General features: G+C 43.4%; 2 protein-coding genes across 54 annotated transcripts in view; one reads left to right on the top strand and one right to left on the bottom strand.

Annotated features, from left to right (window-relative positions):
- The window catches only part of LOC137633422 (putative leucine-rich repeat-containing protein DDB_G0290503), a 549,442-nt gene extending 547,349 nt beyond the window's left edge, over nucleotides 1-2,093 (top strand). For all 50 annotated transcript variants that reach the window (XM_068365644.1, XM_068365649.1, XM_068365687.1 and 47 more), the window contains 2 exons: nucleotides 928-1,104; nucleotides 1,712-2,093. In XM_068365644.1, coding sequence (XP_068221745.1) covers nucleotides 928-1,104; nucleotides 1,712-1,914 — 380 coding nt within the window. In that variant the 3' untranslated portion in view covers nucleotides 1,915-2,093. The remainder of the gene's footprint in view (nucleotides 1-927; nucleotides 1,105-1,711) is intronic.
- LOC137633435 (splicing regulatory glutamine/lysine-rich protein 1-like) overlaps nucleotides 1-21,584 on the bottom strand; it is a 408,786-nt gene that overhangs the window by 374,037 nt on the left and 13,165 nt on the right. For 3 of the 4 annotated variants that reach the window (XM_068365729.1, XM_068365730.1, XM_068365731.1), the window contains exons 3-4: nucleotides 19,054-19,307; nucleotides 10,863-11,035 (exon numbers count right to left, since the gene is read on the bottom strand). In XM_068365729.1, coding sequence (XP_068221830.1) covers nucleotides 10,863-11,035; nucleotides 19,054-19,227 — 347 coding nt within the window. In that variant the 5' untranslated portion in view covers nucleotides 19,228-19,307. Of the gene's footprint in view, nucleotides 1-8,961; nucleotides 9,134-10,862; nucleotides 11,036-19,053; nucleotides 19,308-21,584 lie in introns of all 4 variants that reach the window. The other variant, XM_068365732.1, reaches the window with a different exon arrangement.

Consider the following 21,584-nt stretch of genomic DNA (forward strand, 5'->3'; position numbering starts at 1 on the left):
ACTAAGTTTTTAAGTCATTCATGTATAGTCTCATTATGATATTTATGAATGAAAATTACTTCTCTTTACCATCAATAAGCTTCCAGTAGATTTATGTTCTTTTGGAAGATTATTAGGATCTGTTTGACTATATCAAGTTATCTATTGTTGGATTCATAAATATGGATTTTCCTCAACTCTTCTCCTATTGGATTTCATTTTCACAATCATATATATATATATATATATATATATATATATATATATATGTGTGTGTGTGTGTGTGTGTGTGTAAATATATATATATATATATATATATATATATATATATATATATATATATATATATATATATATATATATATATATATATAGAGAGAGAGAGAGAGAGAGAGAGAGAGAGAGAGAGAGAGAGAGAGAGAGAGAGAGAGAGAGAGAGAGAGAGAGGAGAGAGATTTTCTACTCTAAATTTTTCCCTTACATGGCATCTACAAGGTTTATAATGGCCCCAGAAGTTTGAAATGAAACGCTTCAACACCTCTCATGTCGGTGCTCACCTGTTCACAAATGGTTGTCGGTGTTCACCTTACTCATCGCTGTGATAGAATGATGTTGGGTAACAACAGAGTGACAAGATGAATGCAACTGACTTTTATTCAACATGTAAAATATAATGAGTTTCTATACAAGCAGTTTCATGCAAACAAATACATGCAAAGTCAAGCTTGAAAAGATTCCGTTAACAGTGCGGGGATGAAAAAAGAAAAAAAACAAAAAAGAAAAAAAAAACACTGTTACTGCGTACGTGAGTGGGTGAAAAAGTGAGGTATATTATAGAAATAATGCTAATTATTATTGTTTCTTAAGTCTAACTCCCTCTTTTCTTCCTTTCCCTCCTCCTCCTTTTTCTTCATATTCTTATTCTTCATCTTCTTCTTCTTCTTCCAGAGTTCCATTGCAGAAGCCCAGCAAATAGAATACCCGGACTTGGATGCCTACTGGAAATCGAGCAAGGGTTAACATTCCAGGCAATGAAGAAGAAGTGTGAAGAGGAAGGAATGAGACTTGCACAACATATGAGTCTGCAACAACTACAGGATATGGCTCACTCTTTTAGATATGCGGGTGAGTTAAGTATTTCATATAGAATTGATAAGAGAGAGAGAGAGAGAGAGAGAGAGAGAGAGAGAGAGAGAGAGAGAGAGAGAGAGAGAGAGAGAGAGAGAGAGAGAGAGAATGTGGTTTATAAAGAGATTTGCAGATTTCGGTACATTTGAAGAATATGGCAGTAACAATTGTGTTCCGTCTTCACTGGAGCCACCCATCATCATTACAGAAACCGCTAAAGTTAAATAGGAAATCACTTTTACTTATGCACACACACACACACACACACACACATATATATATATATATATATATATATATATATATATATATATATATATATATATGTATATATATATATATATATATATATATATATATATATATATATATATATGTGTGTGTGTGTGTGTGTGTGTGTTTGTATGTGTGTGTGTTTGTGTGTGTGTGTATTTGTGTGTGTTTGCGTGTGTGTTTAAATGATCATCAAAGTCACGGAGAATTTCTAGATTGGTAAAAAAACAAAAATATGTATTAATTTTCCTTATATCGTTCATATTCATATTTGTTCCTTTCTTTTTCTCTCTTATTTCTTATGTTTCTTTTCAATTGTCTTCTTTCAAAGGCCTTTGGGTTGGTGTCTACGATGGGAAGTGGACGAGTGACGGATCTCTCGTCCCAGAAGACCTTTGGAAGGAAGGATACGATTCAGACCCTTCGAGGCGTTGTGGACACATTGACTGGGAGTCTTCTTCTTCTTCTTTCAAATTGAATCAAAGGGATTGTTCATTAGAGTATTATGGTTATTGCCAATTCCCGATGCCCTGAGAAGGACGACGTTCCTTCAACCTCCCCCTGATGATCATCTTTGATTTCAAGATATCTTTATTATGTTCAATTTAGTGTATTACTTTACATACATCCATCCACGGATGTATGAATATAACCTTCCATCACTATAATGTATCAATATATCCGCTTAACAATATATCCTAGCAGAGCATTAACGATTTTTTTATTCTTTTTGAATCCTTAAGAAATATATTGATAATTCTGAATCAGAAATGAGGAAAATTTCAGACACAAACAAAATGTTTTAGAAATGTTAAGAAAATCAAAAGCAAGTGTTTACGGTGTTCCATGTACAGAGTAAATGTGTAATCATCTTTATGATTTTGTTGATAATATCGGTCTATAGGTCTGCTGGTCGGTTGCTTTGTTAGGTCACTGTATTTAGCTCTCTCTCTCTCTCTCTCTCTCTCTCTCTCTCTCTCTCTCTCTCTCTCTCTCTCTCTCTCTCTCTCTCTCTCTCGAAATTATTGAAATTTAATTTTTGATCAATCTAAAAACACATTAAGAACTAATACCTAAATACAGTAACTGCTTTCCTTTGGGAGTACGTAATAATAATAATAATAATAATAATAATAATAATAATAATAATAATAATAATAATAATAATAATAATTTAAACAAAGCGTTGAAAGTATTTCCTCTTCCGATGTCGACCGTTAGTCTCACTGATCACTTTTCTATATTTCCCAAAATTAGATTTTCTTTCTTTCTCAAATCATTGATTAAATAAGTCACTTGTGGTAATTAATGAATTTACACTATTATTCTTTTAGAAGAGAAAATTATTGCAATGTTCTTTTATATTATATACAGTGAAATTTGAATAAGTTTTATGGGTCTATGAAATCATACTTTACTCCTTTATTTTGTTTTTAGTTTGTGCCTTACGCTTTTTGCCAGCAAGGGGTTTTATAGCCACAAAAGGCAATAGTTAGGAGAGAGAGAGAGAGAGAGAGAGAGAGAGAGAGAGAGAGAGAGAGAGAGAGAGAGAGAGAGAGAGAGAGAGAGAGAGAGAAAAGTTCATTTAAGCTGGACATTTTTAAGTTGTAAGTAACGGAGTACATCCAAACTTTCTCTGAGTAATTCAAAGCGTTTGCAAGATTTTATAGTTTTTATTTGCTTATCTATGATGAGTTTAAGATACAGTAAGAGAAGATCTACTTATCTCTATATATGTCAACATTTATTACATAACGGTGTATCTTACCTCAAGAATGGTCTAGACCAAGGAACATTATTAAATACCTGGTAGTTAGTCAACTCTAGTTGTTTGCAATCAGGGCCAAAAAGGTCATAGGTGTTTCAACATCGTCCCAAACAATTTGTCTAACATAATTCATCCAAATAATTCTAAAAGTGATGAATTCATCTTTCATTTGACAACATAAGTTTTACGGGTATGAAACAGAAATTGAAACGAGGCAACATATCATTGGTTGAATTAAGGAGGACAGCTTTGATTGGTGAATTGGAAATGGGTGGTTAGTTTCAATAATAATAATAATAATAATAATAATAATAATAATAATAATTTTAATAATAATAATAATAATAATAATAATAATAATAATAATAATAATAATAATAACAGGAAATATAAGAAAGGGAAGTCGGAAGCCCGGCCACTGTCCAGTGCTCACCAGCTGCCATTCATTTTCTGAATGATATTCAGAGGGAATTTTTTTCTAATATTTTAGAAAAAAAGGTTGTGGCATCGAAAAAAAAATGGAACAAAATTCTACTAAAATAAGAATCTCCCACCATCACCACCCTCCCAGACCCAGAGAGAGAGAGAATCTCCCACCATCACCACCCTCCCAGACCCAGAGAGAGAGAGTGACAGGAGAAAGAATCTCCCACCATCACCACCCTCCCAGACCCAGAGAGAGAGAGAATCTCCCACCATCACAACCCTCCCAGACCCAGAGAGAGAGAGAGAGAGAGAGAGAGAGAGAGAGAGAGAGAGAGAGAGAGAGAATCTCCCACCATCACCACCCTCCCAGACCCAGAGAGAGAGAGTGACAGGAGAAAGAATCTCCCACCATCACCACCCTCCCAGACCCAGAGAGAGAGAGAGAGAGAGCGAGAGAGAGAAAGAGAATCTCCCACCATCACCACCCTCCCAGACCCAGAGAGAGAGAGAATCTCCCACCATCACAACCCTCCCAGACCCAGAGAGAGAGAGAGAGAGAGAGAGAGAGAGAATCTCCCACCATCACAACCCTCCCAGACCCAGAGAGAGAGAGAGAGAGAGAGAGAGAGAGAGAGAGAAAGAGAATCTCCCACCATCACCACCCTCCCAGACCCAGAGAGAGAGAGTGACAGGAAGAGGGAGAGTGTGTGCTATTATCACCTCAAGTGACTGAATATTACTATATTTTAGTCTGCTCCCAAAGAATTATCTTCGACAATAAATAAAATGAAAAATATAAAGAATTCCTGTTCTCCTATTCGCAGTTTGGTTCTTTCATACACTTCTATGCAATATAAACTAAAAGATTACTATTTGTGGATTTACCAAAAGTAAACGTAGAGAGTAGAGGTCCCCTTTTTTTGTTTTGTTTCATTTGTTGATGTCGGCTACCCCCCAAAATTGGGGGAAGTCCCTTGGTATATGTATGTATGTATATTATGGTACAAGATTTGCGCACAGTAGATATTATATCTAGATATATCTACTGTGTGCGTACTGTGTATTATATTGTGAGTATAATACACAGTAAACTATACAGTACCACATATGCATCATAAAATAAAGGCCCTTTTTAATTTGAGTCTATGTAGAAAACCTCCAAAATGGCCATTACTATGTTGTACTGTAACAATAACATCTTAATAGCGAACTACATTCAAATCAAGTCTTTCAATACTAACTGAAGTCGATTGCTCTTCCTCCCCCTACATCCATTCAGGGATTGAGGCTGTCCCTTCCAGAGGAGGAGGAACAGCAATAATGTTCGGGAAGCTTTTTTGAAATAAAGAAAACCTGGCCAGAAAGGTTTGCTTTTACCTATTCATAAACACGCATACATAAAACCATAGATGAACACTTCATATATAATCAACCTGGAGCGTGATCGAGAGCGACTCCTGCGACGCGACCTGCATCTTGTCCTCCTAGACCCAGAACTTCTGGACCCGGACGTTGAACGTCGTCTAGAGTGCGACCGTGTTCTATGAAAGAACGAGAATACGACGTAGAGTAATCTTCCGACTTTCGACGTATTCTTCGTCGAATTATGGAAGGCCTAAAATAAAATCGTCACCTACTTCATTCTGTGTATATGGATATACTGTAAGTACAAAAAGTACTAAAATATATTTCAAAATACATTTTCAACAGCTGTAATTAGCATGTTAACATATTGCCATCAAACATACTTCTAGAATGGGAAGCTATCAAATCTAACATTATTTCACATGATTAAACCCAACCCTTTTATGAAAAATCAAGTTTTCCATTTAAAAATCATTTCAATACAGTACTTCCCCAATTTTTTATCACTAGCTTGACGAAAGAAACAAACATCTTACAGGGTTTTTAAGCTAGTCTGTCCCGAGTGATTGCAATCTTCGACCGACAGGGGTCTTGTAAATAGCATCTGTTCTGAAAATTCAGCTTTACAATACTGTACTGTACTTTGACTATCAGCCCACTAAATTGTGGGAAGCTCTTTATATGAATATTGAGTAAATATTGAAATAATAATTCTTTGAAAAAATTGCTTTATTTCAATAAATCTTATCCAATATTCTCAAGCTAAAAATAGATGGTTGTAAATCTACAAGTAAAGTGAAAACCCACCTAAGGAAAACACAGATATCGAAAGAAAAAGTACAATTATGATGCAAAACTCTTTGCAGCTTCAAGGATAGCGACAATCTGGTTATTCTTTTCACGTGATGGGCAAAATAAGACACCATTTAGCAATCTCACCGGAAGTGGGAACATTACGAGTGAGATTCAGTGTCCGAGCGACTAGGACATCCCTTGCGAGAGAGGCTAGGCAAGCAGAATTCTAAATGCTTATAAATAATCAAGTATTTCTCTTATACATAACTAAGTGTATCCCTGTTTCCCAAAAATTCAACATCATACCATCAAAGGGAGTATTTACACAAGATAGATCTCCTTAAGATGTCCCATGCAGCACCCAAAGGACCTGAAAACTGGCCTGCATCCAAAGGAATTTGCATCTTTCAAAAAGGCATTGTTACCTTTGATAATGATAAAACTAAGTTGCCACCTAGATTATAGTGGGCACCTGATAATCAGTCTTTACTAAAAAAAAAAAAAAAGAGATGGCTCTATCATGCAAAAAGCAAAACAGTTTCTTAACATTGCTCTAGATCTAGACAATGACATTTTTACTGACTTAACAAAAAGTCTTTTCATCCAGGTTGTCCTCAATGAAGGAATTGAGAGCAGGAAACTGGAAATGTCAAGGTAGACTTTTAGTGTTGAAATCCTTCTTTGCCTAAAACTCTTGTTAAAGGGGTCATTTTTTACCCATAGCTCCATTTGAGGAAAATATAACATTGCCAGAATGCAAGAGCTACCAGAAAGATCTCTAACGTTAAAAGTCCTTAAACACAATTGCGACTTGGTTTCTAATTAAAGGAAAGAATTTAAGAACCCCATCCAAGTTCCAAAAGATGTCTCGAGGTAGGAGTAGTTTCGATAACAAAGGATCTGATAAAATCCCATAGAACGGCACCTCGTAGTATCGGGGGATATTGAGAAAGAAGTCTAATTGGTAAGGGACCTCTGATAGTGGTTTTAACACGCCCCAGTTACTATACCGACACCCTATAAGGGTGAGCGAGCTGGGTATATTCCTGGCATTCCATGCAACTTTTTTCTCTGGTATATTTAGCAGTATTTATACCTTAGAAATGGTGCTTTAAGGAGCATTTCACTGGGCGACAGAGGTCCCTCGCCCAGAAAACGGATTTTGAGCGAAGCGAAAAATCTATTTTTGGGTGAGATGGCCATGACGTCCTTCAGTAGCTTCCTGAGGGTATATATGACTACAGTAGATATTCCCAGAGAATTAAACTAAAGGTTTCACAGAATTCTAACTTCTGGCGCGAGTACCCTAAAGGTTTCCCTTTAGGATATCGTATATCAACAGGGGACGTATGCTTGACACGCCACATGGCCATCTGCACCCCACATAGCGTTTACGCTTCGAGGGGGAAAATGTGGCAAGTTATAGGAGGAGCCGTTGCAAGGTTATCCTCCTGCGTTACTGTTACTGTACCTCGCGACGTAAACAAACGGCAGCCATAGCTGTCCGCCATCTTGACTGACGTCACATCCGCCTGCTTCATTCCTATTCTTGTAGCGTATCCTGCCAGTTGTGTTTAGATTGTTTCCTTTGTCAAAATCCCTTATTTGAGCTGCTTGACATGTCAAGCCCCAAACATACAGAAGCCAACAAAGAAGTGTATCTTTTATTACCAGGTATTCTTAGCATAGTTAAGAAATTTGAAAAATTTAATATTACTTCATGAATTTAGTGACAAATCTAGAATTGTACCACTCGTTTATACTAGCTGGCTTTGAAAGCCTCTATGCCCTGAGTAGGCTGTGTAGTCTCAAAGTGGCCAATAACATTAAGCTACAAATGTACAGTAGATATAATGTATCTGTAATCACACTACAGATGATACAGATTGAGAACATATTGCCTTATCAATTTTGTGGAATTCGTCAACAAAATTCTACCTTTACAGGGCTTCTAAGCCCTCCTATTACTGTCAAGTCTGAAAAAATATTGGGGTCCACTAGAACCATGGTAAGTAATTCACTTTATTAACTTGTCCAAGTAGTAAGCTACTCAGGAAGTCTTAGTCCATGTAAGTTTGATCGTATAAATTACTTTTAATACAAAAGACAGTATTAGACATATCTAGGATTAATTTTAGGGTAAGAATGGCATGCGATTCAAAGGCAAGGCTACCGAAACCTCTTTAGGTTAGGCTAGACTAATTAAACCTTTCAAGGTTTAAGCTAGACTACACTTATAGGCTGAAGTACCTGTTTCTTTGCATATCCCTTTTGTTACAAATAATCATATCAGATACACGGACAAGATGAGAACTTTAGAAATGTTGTGGTATTTGTAAGGAGAGTAAAATTAACCTGAAAACATTGTGGTTTATATTACCTGACTTGTCAGGCTAATTCCAAACTCTTTAACCTCCCCATTTTTTGTTCCTCAAATAGAAAGACTTAGAAATCATTTTATTGTCTATTTGTTCCCTAAATGTTTCTCTACATTTGATTTTCGACGCCCAATGATCCAAGGCTTGCTTGCTCCTTAAAATTCATACACTGCCAAGCATAGCACAACTTTATTACTGTGACCTTACTAAAATACAGAGAGAGAGAGAGAGAGAGAGAGAGAGAGAGAGAGAGAGAGAGAGAGAGAGAGAGAGAAATACCAATACTTTGAGTAGAGAAAATAACAAACACATTAATACCCAAAGATACAAAATTGATTCTTTTTGGAGTGGATTTCGTAAGATGATTTTTTTCACAGATTGAATCTTGTTTTAAAAGTAACATGATCTTAAAATTTACAACAAAATTTCATTTAGTATCCTGAGTATTTTTTCGTAATACGAGGCGTAGAAATCTTCGTATGTCGTTTCGTAAAATGAGTTTTTTGTATAAAGAAACATTCGTATCTCGAGGTTTCACTATATCATTATGTCTATTCTACACTTAGGTCACTCGGACATCCCATACTTTGTGCTATAAATTAGATGTTCCTTGAGGAAATAGTGAAAAGCAAAGACATCAAGTAAGATCAGTAGCTAGAGAACTGCATTAGCTATGCAATATTAAAACAGATAGTCAAAAGGCAAGACAATGGATCCCTCATGGTGGCAAAGAGAACTCACCTTGTAAACTAGCTCTGATATCATTCTGCATCAATACATAAAAACTCAGGAGTCAGAGAGAGAGAGAGAGAGAGAGAGAGAGAGAGAGAGAGAGAGAGAGAGACTTACCGTGATCTTTCATCCTTGGAGGAGTCCAAGAAAGATATGACGAGGGTCAATGGCCGATGCAATAAAGTTCTGGGCCTCTTTGACTCTCCTCATGGCTTCCTCAATTTCTCACTGCGCTGCCTCGTTGCTCTTGGTTTAGGGCTTGATAATTGCAGTGGAAGAATGGTTCACTCTGGAAAGAGAAAAGATATCAATTCAACTATTAAACACTATAGTAACGTATAATAATGTTAAGATGAAAGAAAAAATCCTATAAATACTTATAGAATGTAGTCTAAATAGTTTTGATAAAATTTGTCAAAATATTTTATATGACTTTGCTGCTAGAGACACAAGAAAAGACAAATTGGAAGATAATTTGTATTTTTCCCATAATACAAACCTGGAGGTTTTTTATTTGGATTATCTTCCAGCTTCACCAAATAATAATCCAAATAAAAAAGTGAACAATTGAAAATTGTTTCTCCATTACGAAAATCATATTAATTCTACCCATTTTACTTTAAAATGACCCAAGCATCTCTCTCTCTTTTCCATTGATGTTGATAAGGACTTCAAAATGGGAGATAGGTCAAACCACTATTGTATCAGGCTAGCGTGGGACACAAAGGGTCGCACTGGGTAAGGACAGCGCAGCAAGATATCACGACGCGACCAGAAAACTTGCTGGAGGTCAAGACCTGAGTGAGCATGCTCTCTGACCCCGGGTCGCCTCATGGCGCATATCACTCCGCCAGAGGTTCCCCCGCATAGAAAACGGAGGTAGGGTAAACTACACAAAATTTTGGTCGGTTGGTAGGAGATCCCAGATACTCCTAAGACAGTAGTTCGAGGTAAGTACTCCGTGTTGGAACAAACTACTATTGTATCAGGCCATTACCTTAAAAATCACGCATTCCCACACACATTATCTCTCATCAATTGCAAATATAACTAACACCTTCAAGTTCATGCAGAGTTAAGCTTAATTCTTTTAGCTTATATATATATATGTTGCAAGGTTCTATTTTTTAAGGTGGCCTTTTCTAGTTCTTAGATCTTTAGCACCCCCTGCAGTAGGATGTAACTGCCTGGCCCCCTAGGGCAATTGTTGCACTACCATTGTGGACTGGGGTTCTTTTATTCATATCTGGGGTGCGGCCAGTTTTCACGCATTGTCTGTTTGTGATAGTAGTTGATTCAACACTGTACAATATTGCACAAAATTTCCAACAAGAGGAAAATAGCTACAGTATAGTCTAATTCACTATGGAGGAAAAGAACCAGAATAAACTTAAACATAGAGTAGTAGGCTTAACAGAAAAAAATGACACTCGGCTAACATAATAAAAGCTACAGTTAACAATAATAAAATAAAACATTTTAAAAGTAACTTGTATTTTTCCTAGCCATACAACTACTTCTTCTCCATCACTTACAGCAAAAGAGAAAAAAAATTACAAATTTTTGTCAGGAGCTGTCTGTACATGCGTACAGTACTGGAAAGTGGCCAAAACGAAAGTGAGTAGTCTACAATTGGAGCCCCTTTCCAATCGGTGGTAGGATAGCTGCTCATCATCCAACTTTAATATCTCTAAATAAAGAACGAGGGTTTGTAGGATGCGTAGGAACCTGCCAGATGTGTGGTAGAATCTGTGGTTCTAGGATTGGTCTGCACAGTCGCGTACAATGGCATCAGCGACAACAACATTAATTTAATCATCATCATCAGTTATTTAAGGAAACAGTATTCGTCATCGATTCAATGGACAACCATAAACTAGGAAGGAACAAATATACCTTGCAGTAAACGTACCTGTCCCTGATTGCAAACAAAATCCCTCTCTCACCCATTATAAACGTATTTGCATACGAACAACTAGAAGTTCTACATACTTTACATCACACATTGAAATACTTACTTGATGGGCTGTCCCATGAATTCCTGATGATGCATTTTCAGCGCTGATGTTACGAAAGGTTGCTCAGAAGACTCCACTAATGCATTCTTAGTTCCATTACACTCCAATCCAAGACGCAGATAACGAAATTCTCCAGCTTTAGCTGCTGGCTCCGTCAATTCCTCAGCAGTTACCTATGAGCAAAAAGTCCCAAGACTGTACTCTCAAACATAAATACATCATGAAACTTATGCAAATATGACAAATTCGTAGATAATTTGTATTTTTCCTAAGTACAGTATACAAACCTTAGCTATTTAATAGGGGTATTACGTTCGGCATAGCTGAAATGACGAGCCATTAATTTTTAACGAGGGTTTACTACCCACACCGCTAGTTAGAGGGGGTAGGGGAGGGTAGTTTGCTACCCCACCCCTCTCACACACACCTGTGCTTGAGCTCACTTTGCTTGGAGGTAGGACTTCAAGGGGGATAGGGCTGGCAGGCAAGTTTGGTTAAATAGCTGTTTGTATACAGTAGTTAGGAAAAATACAAATTATCTACGAATTTTTCATTTGTTCCATAACTGGAATACAAACCACACCATTTAATAGGGGTGACTCACCCACTAGGAAGGGTGGACGTCCCAGCCCGTCTGGCTTTTGGCTTTGACCGGGGACTCCTTATTTGAGTGTGTAGTACTTAAGAAATAAGGAGTCCCTGCACCTCGCTAAAACCTTGCTACGCAGGGACTGCGGCCTACGCAAGCTGTGTGTGAAAGTATGAAGAAGTGTGACTCGTCCTAGGAAGTTGTTCTGAAGTTCTTTAGATGGAAACTTGTAGACTAGGACTCTCCCAATACCACCTCATCAGGGTATGGGGACGTAATAGTATTAATCTTAATACTAGGAACACAAGGAAGCATGGTTTACCTGCAGTGGTTTGAGGTTAGCTATGCAAAGAACCCAGGATGCTGCTTTCCCCAAGAGAGGGGAGGATGAAAAAAAGAATAAGGGCCAGTCAAACCTCTTCATTCATGCAGACTAAAACCGGGTAACAATGCCCTCGACCTTCTGCTACTTGTCCAATAAGAAGCTTGAGGTTTTAAACCAGCTGTTGTGCAACCACCACAGGACCGATAGAGAACGTATCAAGTCTCCTGAGGGTCACGTCTTGCAGGTAGTGGGATGTGAACGTTGTTTGACGTTTCCACACCCCAGCTTGAAGAACCCGCGTCACTGAAAAATTTCTTTTGAAGGCCAGGGATATAGCTATGCCCCTGACATCATGTGCTCTGGGGCGACGTGACGGAGGAGGGTCTGGATTCAGTGCCAGGTCAACAACCCTGCAAATCCATGCTGAGATGGTGTTCTTGGTGACCCTCCTCTTGGTCCTTCCTGTGCTGACGAATAGTGCAGGCACACGAGGACGGGCTGCGGCTGTTCTCTTGAGGTACAGCCTCAAGCTCCTCACTGGACATAGTAAGAGATGGTCTGGGTCATCTGTTATAGTACGGAGACTAGAAATCCGGAAGGAGTCGAATCGAGGATCCGCTACTCTTGGATTCTGAGTCTTAGCAATAGACTCAGGGACGAAGCTGAACGTTACCTCCCCCCCTTCTCCTTAAATGAACAATGTCATACGAGAGACCATGAAGTTCGCTGACTCGCTTGGCCGAGGCCAAAGCTAGCAGGAATACCGTCTTTCAGGTTAGGTGGCGATCTGATGCCTGGTTCATACGGAGGTCTCTTAAGAGACCTGAGAACTCGAACCAGGTTCCATGGGGGAGGTTTCACTTCCGACTGAGGGCAGGTAAGTTCATAACTACGTACGAGTAGAGAAAGTTCTAGCGATGAGGAAATGTCCATTCCTTTGAGCCTGAAGGCCAGACTTAAGGCTGAGCGATAGCCTTTCACTGCCGAGACTGAAAGGCGCATTTCTTCATGCAAATACACGAGGAACTCCGCTATTGCTGGAATAGTGGCATCTGGGTGAGAGATACCCCTTCCACGACACCAACCACAGAAGACTCGCCACTTCGCCTGGTAGACCCCTACGGATGACCTGCGCAGGTGTCCAGACATCCTAATCGCAACTTGTTGCGAAAATCCTCTCTCAGAGAGGAGATGCTGGATAGTCTCCAGGCGTGAAGCCGCAGTGAACCTACGGATTTGTGGAAGATGTTGGCATGTGGTTGTTTGAGAAGATTGTGTCGTGGAGGGAGTTCTCTTGGTGGCTCCGTTAGGAGTTGCAGAAGGTCCAGGAACCATTCTGCATGATGCCATAGCGGAGCTATGAGGGTCATTGAAAGATTGACCGATGTTCTGGTCTTGTTGAGTACCCTCCTCATCAGACAGAACGGGGGAAAGGCGTAAACGTCGATGTTGTCCACCGTTGTTGGAAAGCATCTTGCCAGAGAGTCTTGGGGTCTGGGACTGGGGAACAGTACAGCGGGAGCCTGAAGTTCAGGGCCGTTGCGAAGAGGTCCACAGTCGGAGAACCCCACAAAGTCAGGACTTTGTTGGCTACTAGATGATCCAAAGACCACTCGGTACTCACTGAGATACTCTGCTCAGGTTGTCGGCGAGCACATTCCTTTTGCCTGGAATGAAGCGTGCCGATAGTGGTATCGAGCGGATTTCGGACCATCTCAGTATTTCTACTGCTAGATGGGATAGTTGCTGCGAAAAAATACCTCGTTGTTTGTTGATGTAGGCAACTACTGTGGTGTTGTCGCTCATCATCACCATAGAGTGACTTGCCAGGTACTGATGGAACTGTTGAAGGGCCAGAAAGATGGCCTTCATCTCTAGGAGATTTATGTGGAGGTACTTTTCTAACTCTGACCAGAGGCCTGAGGTCGTGTGGTGCAGAACGTGGGCCCCCAACCCTTTTTTTTTGAAGCGTTCAAAAACACCGTCAAATCCGGGGGGAGGACAAGAAGATCCACTCCCTTTTGTAGGTTCTCGTCTGCCACCCACCACTGGAGATCCGTCAGTTCCGCAGGTCCCATGGGGATCTGGATGTCCGGGGAGTTGTCCGCTTGATTCCACCGGGACTTGAGTCGCCACTAGAGGGATCTCATCCTGAGGCGACCATTGGGAACGAGACGGGCCAGCGATGAAAGGTGACCGAGGAGATGTAACCACTATTGGGCTGGAAGTTCTTCTCGTATGAGAAAAGGTCTTGCGACCTTCCTCAGCCTTGCTATCCTGTCATCTGATGGGAAGGCTTTGTGGAGATTGGTGTCTATGATCATGCCTCAGTATACCAGTTTTTGAGTGGGAAGCAGTGAGGACTTTTCGAGATTTACCATGATCCCCAGATCTTGGCAAAGTCTTAGAAGTTTGTCTCGGTGTTGAAGAAGGGTTGACACCGAGTCTGCTAGGATTAACCAGTTGTCCAGAGAACGGAGGAGACGGATGCCAATCCTGTGTGCCCAAGATGATACGAGGGTGAACACTCTGGTGAAGACTTGTGGTGCTGTGGAGAGACCGAAGCATAGCACCTTGAACTGGTACATTCTGTTGTCTTGGCTGAATCTTAAGTACTTCCTTGAAGACGGATGGACTGGGATCTGGAAGTACGAGTCCTTTAGGTCCAGTGTGCACATGAAGTCTTGCGGTCTTACTGCTAGTCTGACTGTGTCCACCGTCTCCATGCTGAACAGAGTTTGTTTGACAAATTTGTTCAGATCTGAGAGGTCGATGACTGGTCTCCAGCCTCCAGATGCCTTCTTTTCAAGAAAGAGTCGACTGAAGAGGACTGGGGATCCGTCGAGGACCTCTTGGAGAGCGCCCTTCTTCAACAGGGTCTGGACTTCTGCCCGAAGGGCTTGCCCCCTTGCCGATTCCATGGCAAGGGAGTTCAATAACACTGGATTCGTCGTCAGGGGAGGTAGAGAGTTATGAACGGGACGCGATATCCTAGACTGATCACGGAGATTGTCCAGGAATCGGCCCCGAGTTGCTTCCACCTGTTTGAGCAACTTTGTAGGCATCCCGCCACTTGTGGAAATGCAGGGGGACTGCCTATCCTAGCGTTTGCGGTCTCGGATGCTCCCTCTAGTAGGATTTTTGCTTCCCCAGGAGGACTTTTTGCCTTTCCTTTCTTTGACAGGAAAGATCTTAGACACCATAGTCTTTGCTGCTGTTGTCTTCGTAGTGGTCTTGACTGGACGTGACTGCTGTGGTGCTGGAGGCTTATAGGGCTTGGATGTTAAAGCCCTATGAAGGAGGGAGTCTTGATGAGAATTCCTCCACCTCTCAGCGGCATGTTCCACATCTTTAGGCTCGAACAGAACAGACCTCTCTATGGAGGAATGTCTGAGCCTATTGATCTCGGCACTAGGGACCTTCTGATGGAATCTCTCAGCTACTGCATCCCGACGTTTCAGGATGGTATTCGCCCAAAAGTTCGAGACTTGGTGGGCCAGATACTCGATCGTGCGAGTACTTGAGAGAAGGAAGGATTCCATAGGTTTCCTGGTACGTTCCTTGGAGAAATCCTCAGAACATATCAGGATACCTAAGGTCCCCAACCAGATATCATGGCTTGCATAGCACAGTTCGCGACTTTCTCCTGATTGAGGATCTCGGCTGTCGAGAATGAGACCTGACGGTTAGAGTTTCTCAAGAAGGACTCCCCTGGTTGGCTCTTCCAGTGAGTGGTGAAGTGGAAGAGCTAGACAAGGCTCCTCTAGGATCTCGAAGTACCTCCTCTGCTGTACGCGAGGAGGTGGGAGGAGCTTGTTGGTACTGGAATGGGTGAAGGAGGACATCTCGGAGAGCTGTTGTGAGATCTTGTCCCTGGTACTCTTTACCCCTTGACACCAGGGCAGGGCTGCACTGGTCTTAGAGGGCTTTTGAGTAGCAAAGACGCGGTCTAAGACCATGTCTTTGCCCTCTCAAGGAGGGATCTCTGGATCGGAAAACCCATTGAGAGCCCACATTAGAGTCAGAACTTGCCAAAACACATGTTCTGACTCTTGCTAGTCTCCTTCTGCTGTAGGACTTGCAGCGAAGTCCCCTTCTATCCCCGAAGGATCTTCTTGGGGAGAGTCGCGGTCATTCCCTGAGTGGCTAGTTGGCTCCATCCTAATCCTCATGGAGGATTTAGGCAATGTTTTGGAGTCTTTAGGTTCCTTCCTGGGAAGGATATAAGACTCCAACATTGATAAGGGTGGCATGTTCCTTCCAGTCACTGACTGAGTGGACCCCTCGGCGCGAAGAGAGGTTTCCTCCATTGGTGCGATGGGGAAGTGTCTCTCCTCGCGTGATTCCCTTGGAGACGGGAAACCTTCATCTGAAAGGGAAGGAGAGGCAGTCTGAGGAATAGAAGGAACCTGCCTCAAAGGTCTGCGTGGAGTCAGTTTCGCCCTTGGGAAAGAGACCGCGTCTGGAACAACTCTTTTTCTCTTCAAAGGGGTAGAAGAAGCCATGGTTCTGTGTCCCAATTCAGAGAAGACAGGCTTGAAAGCCTGAACTATGATTCTGATCAGGGCACCGAACCAGGGCTGCTGGCTGACAGATGTGCTATCAGACATACCCCTTGAAAGGAAAGGGATTGAAGGATCCCTGGGAGGAGTCACTATACAGTAATTGGTGGGTTCGCCTGTGGAAGCTTTGGGATCCTGGACCCCTCTGGAAGTTTCCCTTCTCCCACAATGCGCGGTGGCATGCGCTTGCGGGGAGGGGAATGAGGCGATGGCGACCTTGCCGTACATAGTTGTTTGGGATGTGTAGTCTCACGCGCGGGAGGATATTAACGCTCGCGCGAGGGAGTTTATCGGGGTTCACGCGCGGAAGACTGGTGGAGCGCGCATGCCCGGCCACGCAGGATTATTACGAAGAACACACGGGCGGGCGGGAGAGTGTTTGCGCACGTATGTGCCGGCCGTAGGGCGCGCGCGCGGGAGAGTGTTTGCGCACGTCTGTGCCGGCCGTAGGGCGCGCGCGCGGGAGTGTGTTCGCGCACGTCTGTGTCGGCCGTAGGGCGCGCGCACAGGAGAAAGTTCCCTAGCGCGCGGGCGCGCAGTGGATTCATGCGGGGCACACGGGAGAATGTTGGCACGCATCCCTAGGAGAGGATTGACGAGCATGCACATATCCTTACGGATGTGCATGAGAGAAGGCTGGTGAGCAGATGAGTGCTGGTGCGTTGGTATGGGTTGGCGCGCGGGAAAAAGCAGCATGGCTGACTTGCCAGAAGTCCTGCCATCAGTGGAAAGTTGGCGAACAGGTTTTACCTGGCGTGTAGGATGGTGCGCAGGAGAGTGAGATGTTGGGAGCGTATGCGCACGTGCAGGAGAATGTTGGTGCGCGGAAGAGCGCTATTGCGAAGGAGATTTATGGCGCGCAGGTGAGTGTTAGCGCCCATCTGCGTAGAAGATTGTTGGCGCGTAAGCGCAAGATGCGTGGACGCAGTTCGCGCAGGCAAGACCTGGCGCGCAGGAGATCGTGGGCATATGTGTGCATGAGGGCGCGCATGTCGCGTGATGGAGCTATGCTCTTGTTACAGTGTATGTGCATGTTGGCGCGTACGCTCTTGATGCCCTGTGTTAGGGTAAGGATGAATATCAGCGCGTAGTGATGGGGCCTGACGAGCTACTAATGAGCGCTTGTCAAGTTTCATGGGCGCGTAGCGTGTAAGTTGTTGGCGTGCAATAGCACGTTTGGATGGAGCCTTGTTAGGCCCATGCAGGAACGGCGATGGCAGGTCGGCAGGTCTGTCGGGTGGAAGGTCAACGTGTCCTTTAAAAGGACGACCTTCTACCGAGGGAGATCGTGAACGATCTGCAGAGAGGTCCAGGAACAATGCAGGTGTAGTGATGGATGATTGGGCCTCCTCACCGCAGGTGAAGGAAGGCCTCTCTGGCGAAGAGGAAGGCGAGCCTTCCGACGAATGCACCCTCTGGGGGCCGTTGGATCAGCAAGCTGACCTGCAGTCCTCCGAAGAGGAGTCTCAGTAAGTGAACTCCCCCGAGGGAGAGAAACAAAAGCAGGAGAGACTGACGATGGACTTAGTTTCCCCCTCGTAGGTTGATCAGGAACGGGAGAAACTAAGCCGTCAGCTACCGTAGAGCTTGGAGTGGAAGAGGAGATGGGTGAGACCGTATTGGATACATTTGACACACCACAACGTCGACAAGAGACAGAGGATCAATCTCTGACAGTGACGACGATTGCTTGACAGCAGCACCCAATCGGATGTAGTTAAGCAAAACTTCCTTGGACGGCGAACCCGTAAGCCCCAAGGAGGACCAAAGCTGAAACAAGGAGGTTAGTGACATATCCTCCACCCGGGGGGAGAGGAGGAGCTGCTTCGCTAGGGGATGCAACATCATCTCTCGAGACCCGAGGTTGGTTACCAATAAGTCGGTCTACGCTACCACTCGACGGTTTCTCGAAAGAGACCGACCGAGTGGGAGCTTCGGAGGAGGTTTGGGCAAGGGATGAAGAGGCCTTGGGTTTTTCCCCCTTCGAAGCAACCTTCGAAGGAGAAATATCCCGTTTGGACTTCTTCTTCCGTCATTACGAAAGCCTCTCCCACTGGGAGGCAGACCACTCAAAGTTAAAGTTAAAGTTGCAGGTTTTAGGTCTCCACTCAGACGATCTACATCATTCTGCTCGGGTGTCCATAAGTCAGCAGGGACTATCACTAGCCCCCTCTAACCTCCCCCTCAGGGAGCGAACTCGGGACCTCTGAAACAGAAGCCCGCGATGCTACCAACCTAGCTATCACTACACTTGTTGACACTATTACACCATTGGCCCCTACAAGAAGGACAAAGGCCATGAGGATCAGTCTCGACCGCCGACACAAACGTTCCAAAGGGGCGGTCTGGAAAACCAGGGCAGGTGTGCATGATTGCAGAGGCCAACTTCACATACACAGAAACTAGAAAAAGAAAGAACAAAAGCAATTAAATGGCTGCCAATATGACGGCGAGGATGAGAGCGGACACGTCCGACCACCATCAGAGCCGATAGCAAAGCGAGCATCAAGCACAGGTGTGAGAGGGGGGGGGGTAGCAAGCTACCCTACCCTACCCCCACTAACTGGAGGTGTGGGTAGTAAACCCTCGTTAAAAATTAGTGGCTCGTCATTTCAGCAACGCCGAAAGTAATAACCCATATTAAATAGCTAAGGTTTGTATTCTAGTTACGGAACAAATTAGAAGCGCAGGAGAATCCGAGGAGACACGACTCACCTTAGAGACCATGTAGATGACAAGGGAGTAAACCCCATCACTGACATCTCTTGAAACAACAGGCCTTCTCTCTACAGAGGAAGAGGACTGTCCAGAGACATTAGCCAGCTGATCTTGACTGACACAAACCAGACCTGTCATCGACGCCTTCCAGGACGCCACCCGTTCTTGCATAGGCAGCAGCAGCCATCCATGACGGACGTGACAACGACCAATGTACCATCTTGTACGGGAACAGGTAAAGCCAGGACGGGCTGGAAGAAAATGAGTCTGAATAATACGTAGTTTCTATCAGAGATCAATAATCATTGCAGATGAAAACATAATCTTTTGCTCAATTGTCAATCAATCTCAAACAATGCTCACTGAAACCAAAATTGAAAATAATTCCAAAAACAGAACACAGATGATAATGGGGACATTTTTCCAGCAACCAAAAGGTAGTCTCAAAAATACATAAAAACAAAATTCATAACTGACCAATGATAAAACATAACAAATCTTAATAGTAATTTGTATTTTTCCTATTCATAAAAACCTGAGTCCAATTTGGGAGATCACTTTGGCGCGAGCTGGAATCGGTTGTTGAAGTGGATAACGAGCATCGCAAAGCCCCTGCTCCTCCACAGATGCTTCTCTATTCAATCTTGCTGCTTCAACCCAGGAATCAGAGGGACGGTTTGTTCCCCCGCGACATACAAACCCTCGTCCTTTGCTTCTGGAGACTCACTGCTTGCTTGGATGGTCAGATGGCCCCTCAGAACCCCCTGGAGGATTCTGTATCATCCCTGAATCTCTTCAAGGCTTGTTCTGTGGAGAAGCAAAGCAGAGACACTATGGCCTATCCGTTTATCGTAGGGATGACAAACTGGTAGGTCCTGGGACGTACATATTTCTGTTTTGTACCAAATCAAAGAGACACTTCCCCAAAATGACATATCAGCCAGAGTCCAACACCAGGAAAATGAGTAATGGGTTGGTATTAGATTCGCCATCTCAAAACTCACATGAAGAATGGGGAGATTTACCTCTTTGGTTACACAGAAGTTTGAAGTGCTACTCACCAGCATCTTGTCTGACCAGCTTGCAGCACTTCAATCGCTGACCCCACAAGAGAGGCAGAAGAAAAAAGGAGAAGAGACAAATATACTACATTCACTTCCAACTTCTGTTAAAATGATACCATAGATGAGATGCAATCTGTCCTCATAAGGGAGCTGGGCTTGCAATACAACGGTTTGAAGAGCCACCGCAGATCCAAGTATGAAGAACTCAAGAAACTTGCGGATACATTCTCTCATGTAGAAGGATGTGAAGGTGGTCTGCCTTCCCTGACACCTGCCTTCCTCACCTGGCCCACTGACCGGTTTCATTTGAAAGTAGGGAGAGTTGGGGCAATACCCCTAACTTCATCTGACAGAGAGTAAGCTCTCTGTTGAGGCTCACGAAGCCAGAAAAGACACCGTGTTCCCTGACAGCTCTTTTTTAGATCTGCCAAACCCAACGAAGAGATTCCTACACTCCGGCCTGAGGTGTGGAGCTCTCTTCATACAACACCCAAGAGACCTTACGGAATACGAGATCCTCTCGTCTTCATCACCACCTGACACCTCCTGGGGGGGAGGGGATGGAGGATTCACACCTGGGGTCCTATGCCGCCAGATCCTTCATCTTTGCCATAAAGTTGGGCACAAAACTAAAGGAGACCTCCTTGGCTACGTAAGAAATACCGCGCAACTTGCTCACTCCCTTAGTCGACAGTAAGGCAGGTAGGAAGAATGTCTCGAGGTCGGATCCCTTTCTGATTCAGTCCTCCTCAAGGGCTCGAATGGGGTACGCGTAAGAAACCTGATTACTAGGGTCACATCCCACTACAGGGGCCTAAGATCCCAGGGTGGGCAAGATTGTTTGAAGCTCCTCACGAGCATTGACAGCTCCTGAAAAGCCAAGAGGATTATATCTTGCAGTGGATACACCACACTCTAGGCCTATAGGTAACCTCTGATGGCTGCAACCAAGAGATGTTTTTCCCGATGAAGGAAGACGAAGAAATCCCCTTCTAGGACACCAATCACAGGATATGGCCCACTTAGCCTGGTAGACAGATGCAGTGGACCTCTGGAGATAACTAGACATCTCACGTGTAATGCCTTGTGAAAAGCCTTTCGCTCAAAGGAGATGCTCAACAGTCTCCACCCGTGAAGAGATAAGGACTCCAAGGATGAATGGTAACTGCGCAGGTGTGGCTGACAAAGAAGAGGTGGCCATAAGGGTAGTTCTCTTGGGACCTCAACCAGAAGAGCTAGCAGATCAGGATACAACTTGGACTGTGGCCATCTTGGAGCCACCAAGGTCATTCCGATTCCTGTCATAATCAACACCCTATTGATTACTGGCCCAATCAGGGTGAATGGGGAAAGGTGTAAATGTCCACGTGATCCCAGAGGTGTTGCCAGGCTTCTTCAAACACTGCCCAAGGATCGCAAACAGGTTGATCCCCAGTGAACCCCGCAGGGCAAGAAGCCTTTCCT

Source organism: Palaemon carinicauda, chromosome 43 (assembly GCF_036898095.1).
Source record: "Palaemon carinicauda isolate YSFRI2023 chromosome 43, ASM3689809v2, whole genome shotgun sequence".
NCBI lineage: Eukaryota > Metazoa > Arthropoda > Malacostraca > Decapoda > Palaemonidae > Palaemon > Palaemon carinicauda.